Below are 6,794 nucleotides of genomic sequence, written 5' to 3' on the forward strand. Positions count from 1 at the left end.
GTTTTAATATGCCTAGCTGGTCATTTATAGGAATGAAGAATTTTACTGAACATAATTAACACACCTGCAGGTATTTATGTAGGCTAAGGTTTTATTTAGAAACGGAACTGGGTCACTCACAGCGAGAATGTATTTTTCCTATAAAATTAGATAGATTAAAGCTATTTATAATAATTTGGTAGAATTAGCTAGCCAATGGCTACCCTGTAGGCCGAGCCAGTTAGTTCAATAATAGACCTACATGGAAGGCTGCTGATTTGACTAACTGTCAGCTGCAGAGCTGAACTAAAGTGTTGTAGAGACAACTAATCTGACACCCGCAGCCGGGCGCTCCTCGAGTACACTAGACCTTGGACATTATCATAATTTCCTCTCTCTTCTATAATTGAATGTTTCTTACGCTTTCACTAAATGCTGCCGCAGTAAGGGCTGCCATATATAATACTCAGTGAACGACTGGATGATATATCTGAATGAGAGTTTTTAGACACTGTTAGACAGCTGTCATAACACCAGTACATGGTAAGTATCATATAGCACTGGTAGTTAATGACGCGCCATGAGTAGCTCAAACAACATGATCAAGGATAAATGTATGCAGTAAGAAGTCTTGGGTTTGGAAAGCAAAGACTAATGACACCGCTTGCCAATCAATAAGATGTTTCCAATTTACAGTCACCTTGATAGCGAAGGCAATCTCTTGCAGGAGTTTGATATCACCTAGGTGGGAGGTTATTTTATAAAACTCTGAGAACACAGGAGATATGAAATTGCTCCATAGGGGGCTATTTCTGCTATTAATTAGCATGTTTTTGATCAGAACTTTTATTATAAAGAATATAAACTTTTATAGTATGCTGTATAAAATTACAAAGCCTTATTTCTTGCTAGAACTTGACTCGAATTAGGTTACAAATTGTCGCTCAACCGGTAAGTGTGGCACAGACGCATGCTTTATGACATTTAGTAAATATGAGTAACGACATTTATGTGTAATTCAATGTATGTTGCTGGTGTTGTTACATTAGAACAATTACATTACAATACATTACAACTTTGGAGAAAAGCTCACAAATTAAACACATTTATCTCCACCTCTGCTGTTGAGGTAGCCTGATGCCTGACATTGATATAATATTAGAGAAGGTCAGCAGCTCTAAAAATAATCTACCTACTGTACTTCCATATTTTGAAAAAACTGTTGAAAGTGGTCGAAAATGGTTGAAAGTTGAATGTGCATAAATAGAAACTGATAACAAATGTGAGCCGACACAACTATCAGGTAGCATAGAAATAGCGTAGCATAGAAACTGATGCAAATGCATCTGTTTCTATGCTACGCTAGTAGCAAAAACACAGAAGCAGCGGTACTCGCATCAGTTCCTATGCTTTGCACTGACAAACAGGAATGTTACAGCAGGTGAGCTCTGGTCAACACAAGTTGTTCATATGATATAAAATGATCCAGATAGGAGCTGCAGCAAACAATATGCTTTGCACTCCTCACCTTGGTGTGTAATGAATAATCACTGCATGCGATATCATCTCTGCATAATGAATTATCAATACACTCAACAGTAGCATCTAGTTGTTTCCAGGAACTGAATAAGACAGGTTGGTTTGCTCTTCTATATACGTATATATTTCTCAAAGTACGTCTGTATGTCGTATATTTGTCTGCATTTCGGCTATAGCTATTATTAGAATAGCTGTAGCTGGACAACAATGCAGAGGCAAAAGCATGACTTACTGTCATTAGAAGCCTAACTTACTGGAATTTACCATTGGCAATGTGCCAAGCGAATGGCTTGAAAGTTACATTTGTTTAACAAAGTTTTAAAACCTTTACAGTTGTTTTTATTTTGTCTCTTAATGTATTTCAACTACACGACACACTTCTCTCATGATATGTAATTTGAAAGTAAGAATGGCAAATGTTGTTATGTTACATACAAATTAATTTTTTGTCCAGACTTTTTTATTACTCGGGCAACGCCGGGTAGCACAGCTAGTTCTCTTTATATCATCATTCATATATACTACAGTATATTTTTTATTATTGCGCATGAGGTATTCTTTGTATTTATGTTGCTCGATGTCAAGTGTATCTGCTAATCAAATTGGTAAATATTATTTTGCCTCATCTGGGCAATGACATTTTTAAACAGTTTTGTGGTAAGAACAGCTAATGAAAAATTTACATTAATTTTAACAGATCATGGTCTGTAGAGGTAAAGCCAAAATGGGAGATTTTGCACACTATTTTTTATAATTATGTATGTTTATTAAACAGAAGAACATGATTCAAGCGATATTAAAGTTTGCTGACTTGCAAGAGCGGTATCTGTGCTATTGCTTGTAAAGCTAAACAGCAGACCTCAACAGTCTTAAATTCCTTTACATCTTGAATATGAAGAATAAGGTTAACCAACAAAGCGACCATAATTATATTATATAATGATATTATATAATTATATTAAGATTAATAAGCAAGATTAAGTCAAGGCTATCCTGAACCAACTTCTTCAAAAGCCTCGAACACCGGAATACAAATTGGTAATCACGAGTTACCAGAAGCATTAATTGTTTTAGTTGCATAACTAAAACAGTCACATAACTATTTACAACCAAACTGGTTCGTCATCGCCCTCCATTATTGCTCGAGTGGAAGTGTGCCGAATGACGATATATTGTTTCACAAGAAAGCTACTTGCCATGAACAATCTACAGCATTACATGCTACAGACTGGTTTACTAGCTCATGTTAACAATACAAAAGTAAATGTTAACGATACAAAAGTAAATGTCAACGATACAAAAGTAAATATTAACAATACGAAAGTAAATGTTAACAATACAAAAGTAAATGTTAACAATACAAAAGTAAATGTTAACAATACAAAAGTAAATGTTAACAATACAAAAGTAAATGTTAACAATACAAAAGTAAATGTTAACAATATATAGACTATAATAGTGGGTAAAAAATGTATGATGGGAAACATCGCCTGTTGGCTTGCTGCACGCTTTACAAGAAAATGCTTCTCATTGTAACTTTTAGGACTAATAAAAATTATAATTTCATGAATTTGATGGTTTAACTCTACAATAATAAAGTCATATAAGACCTGAATGTATAGATATTTTAGCGCAGGCCTTTTCTAATTTAACATTTAATGAACAATTTGATTATGCCAAGCTGTTACTAACATATATACTGATTATCACCGTTACATGAATTTATGAACCATGCTATCAATGCTGCTTGCTACATATACCGTAAAACCTCTAATTGAACGCCATGGCGCTCTATTTCTCAACCTTTCTTCGATAGTGCCGATTAATTGGAGGCGGTGTTCAAATAGAGGTTGGCAGTCTATTTTTCGAATGGCCCATCAAAATCTTCGAAAGATAAACTTACTCTATTACGGGTGAAGCGAATGTCGCCTATATTTTGCTCAATTTTTTCCGGTGGAGCGATATTAAACCTTTTGGATGCAATAAATCTGCTAACTTACCTCTAACTTGTCAAAGGTCTCTTAATAAATGTGCACCAAAAAACTGAGAAATAAATCTACCTGTTGATATCTATTGCTTGCAATTGACCTGTGATGATAATATTGCCCGAGTCCTTTGCAATTTGTTGGCATTTTCAATTATTTCATTCTAAATTTGAAAACATATTTTTATTTTATATCTATATTTAACTTTGTTGAATAAAATCTCATTGCACTCTTTGATGTGTTTGTTACAGTTTGCCACCAAAACTAGCTTTTTATGTGCAATAGAAGTGGAGTTATGAGCATCGATCCATTGTAAGCGGTGTTAAGATAGCCGCAAGGATGCTATTAAATAACATGCTATAAATCTGCATATTTATAAATTATACAATGATAAATTATCAAATGATACAAATATATATTAATTAACAAGTGAAATAAACTAATCATACTTATATTACATGCAGGAACAAAAATTAATGTTTTTAAAACAAAAGTATTTTCATCGTTTGCTCGGATAGCTGCGTTCTGATTGTTGCTTTCGACAAAACGAACATTCTAGTTGTCCAATACCGTCCACGATATCTTCTGGTCTCAGCTCTTTTTCTGCACTGGTGAGCTAGTTGACATTAGCATATAAACAATTTTTTTGCAGAGCAAAACTTTCATGCGCTGCATTTAGCAATGATGCAATGCATAAGTTTGCTTAGTAAACATAACCTTTGGTACAAAACTTGCAAACCGGGTTTTTATGCATGTCCTTTGACCGCGTTAAACAAGTAACTACTATTAGCCTGAGACAGTAATTATTTCAATAGCTTTGCTTTAAAAGTTCATCTACTATCGTAAATTTAAGCCGTTTTATATGTAGGCTACTTCATAATAAAAAGACTGCATTAAACAGCTAACTACTACTAGCCTGAGACCGTTATTGATTATTGCTATAGTGTTGCTTTCAACGTTTTAATGAAAAAAATTGAAAAGCTTTGGAATTGGACGAGATAATTATTATTGATATAAACGATTCATTATTAACACGTTTTCGTGGACACTTTTCTACTGATCAGTTGATATTACGGGCTCGTAAAGATCAAATAATGTTGACATGGCGACCAAACGGAGGCGGCGTTCAAATAGAGGTGGCATTCAATAAAAGGTTTTAAGGTAGATTAAATATTCAGATAATCTTCTACCGTTTATTTTAAAAAGAGATTTCATCTCATCATAAACATGTGCCACATGTATCGTTCACCCTTTTAGGACTCCGAATATAACGAGCTACTCTGTTCAGCATCTCGTAGTTACTTACCAATATTGTAGCCCACTCTTTGGTAGCCTCCTTCTATAGTCAGCTCTTAAAACCAATAATAAAAATGCAAAGAATGAATATACTAAACAGCAACAATTTCAACATAAAAATTTTATTTGTTATGTGAACTTATTTGACATCTAAAATAAGAAAAGATTTGGCACAACTATCAAAACACACTTTACTGACCAGAAGTAAAAAACAGCCACAAAATATTTTTCTAAATTTCTAGGAGTTTTATGCCACTCAACATAAACATTATGTATAGATATAATGAAACAGCTCAAGTATGACACATGTATATACGAACTTACAACTCCATGTTCATAAACTTCTCACATACCGTGTGATCGAAAAGTATACTATGGGCATTTGCTACTTTTTAAAATGATATCATATTTTTTCACACCAATTTTTTTGTACATGTTTAAATAGTTTCTTTTGCATTTCTTGCATTGTTTCTGTGAATGAGCAACAAAATTCAAAGTCTTTGTATTATGTTGTAGAAATGAATGACACGTTGGCAATGAAAGCAATTGATAGCCTATATGAGTCTACGAGCTCATCTCACATGACCGGCAATATAACAGATTCATCCATGGATAACTCCCGCTACCCTTTAGACGCAATAGGTAGAGCCATGGGACTAGTAGTTCAAAGTCTTCTATGCCTTGTTTGCATTACAGGAAACTTTCTGGTCATAAGAACTGTCATCTTAATAAAATCTCTGCGAGACGATGTTTCAAACATATTGATAGCGAGTCTAGCTGGAATCGACATGTTAGTTGGAGTTGGTGTAATGCCTTTCGGAATATTGTACCAGGTGACCGGTTATTGGACAATCGGCAGAGGTGCCTGTATTGGATGGGTAACTCTGGATGTCATTCTCTGCACAGCTTCGATTAACAATCTCACTATGATTGCTGTGGAAAAATACATCAACATCACTAAGCCGTTGTTTCCTGTTTCGAAGCGAAAAATGGTAACCATATACTGCCTGGTCATTTGGGCCACGAGTATAACTATTGGAGTTGTCCCCTTAATTGTAAGTTGGTATCCAGTATTTGATGAAGGAAAGTGCCATATTAACCTTCACCTAGGCTATCAACTCTACGCAACTTTCATCGCTTTCTACCTACCGCTTATTATAATGTTAGTCGTTTACGGAAAAATACTCAAAATTTCGCTGTCAATAGCCAAAGACACTGCAAAACAACGTCCGAGGGTGCTGCCACTTGAGGAAGTTGATTCTCTGGTTGATGATATTGAAGTGCAGCAACCATCCAACCATAAACATTCAACGGCACTAGACAATAACCTAAATGTAACAAGCTCCGCGCATCGGAGTAGCAACAGCACCACTGATACCAATTTCCAACCCTTATGTTCTGAAGCACGAGGAGTGCATTCAAACAAAAAAAGCATCCAGACCCTGGGCATCATTATGGGTGTATTTTTAGTGTGTTGGCTGCCATTTTTCATTTATGCCCTCGTGAGGACCTTCTGTAAGGAGAAATGCACAATACCCCAAGTAGCAACTGACATACTCACATGGCTAGGATATCTCAACTCCTGCATAAACCCTCTCATCTATGCACATTTCTACAAAAAATTTGGAATTCCTATGAAGGAGATGCTGTGCTGTCGGTGGAAGAATGTTCGAGCTTCAGTTCGTCAACAGATCTACGAAGAAAAGTTTGGAAATTGAGATATTTTCCGCTACATCTGCTATTGCATTGTGCTAATCTGTTTCCAATAAGATGTCGAATAATGATGATGTTACTTTCTATAGACTTAATAAATCAACTCTATTGCAAGAAGCTTTACCTAATGTAAACTCTGTTCAACTCACCTATCAGAGTTTGAGAAGCGAGATTTGTCTGCTCGATACCATAACTGTAAGGAATTCCACAAAGACTAGTCTGTTATGATGAGTATTCAGTGTAGTAGTATTGAGAGTATTACTATAAATATACATTGTTAGA

General features: G+C 35.1%; 1 protein-coding gene across 1 annotated transcript; it reads left to right on the forward strand.

Annotated features, from left to right (window-relative positions):
• The first annotated feature begins 5,317 nt into the window (after positions 1-5,317).
• Positions 5,318-6,517, forward strand: LOC137394087 (5-hydroxytryptamine receptor 1A-alpha-like). Its single transcript, XM_068080805.1, has one exon. It carries the CDS (start codon positions 5,318-5,320, stop codon positions 6,515-6,517), a length of 1,200 nt encoding a protein of 399 aa, XP_067936906.1.
• The last annotated feature ends 277 nt before the right edge of the window (positions 6,518-6,794 follow it).

The sequence above is a fragment of the Watersipora subatra genome, chromosome 4 (genome assembly GCF_963576615.1).
Source record: "Watersipora subatra chromosome 4, tzWatSuba1.1, whole genome shotgun sequence".
Classification (NCBI taxonomy): Eukaryota; Metazoa; Bryozoa; class Gymnolaemata; order Cheilostomatida; family Watersiporidae; genus Watersipora; species Watersipora subatra.

Coding starts and splice junctions, on each gene's coding strand:
- LOC137394087 (XM_068080805.1), top strand. CDS start 5,318: ATGAATGACACGTTGGCAATGAAAGCAATTGATAGCCTATATGAGTCT.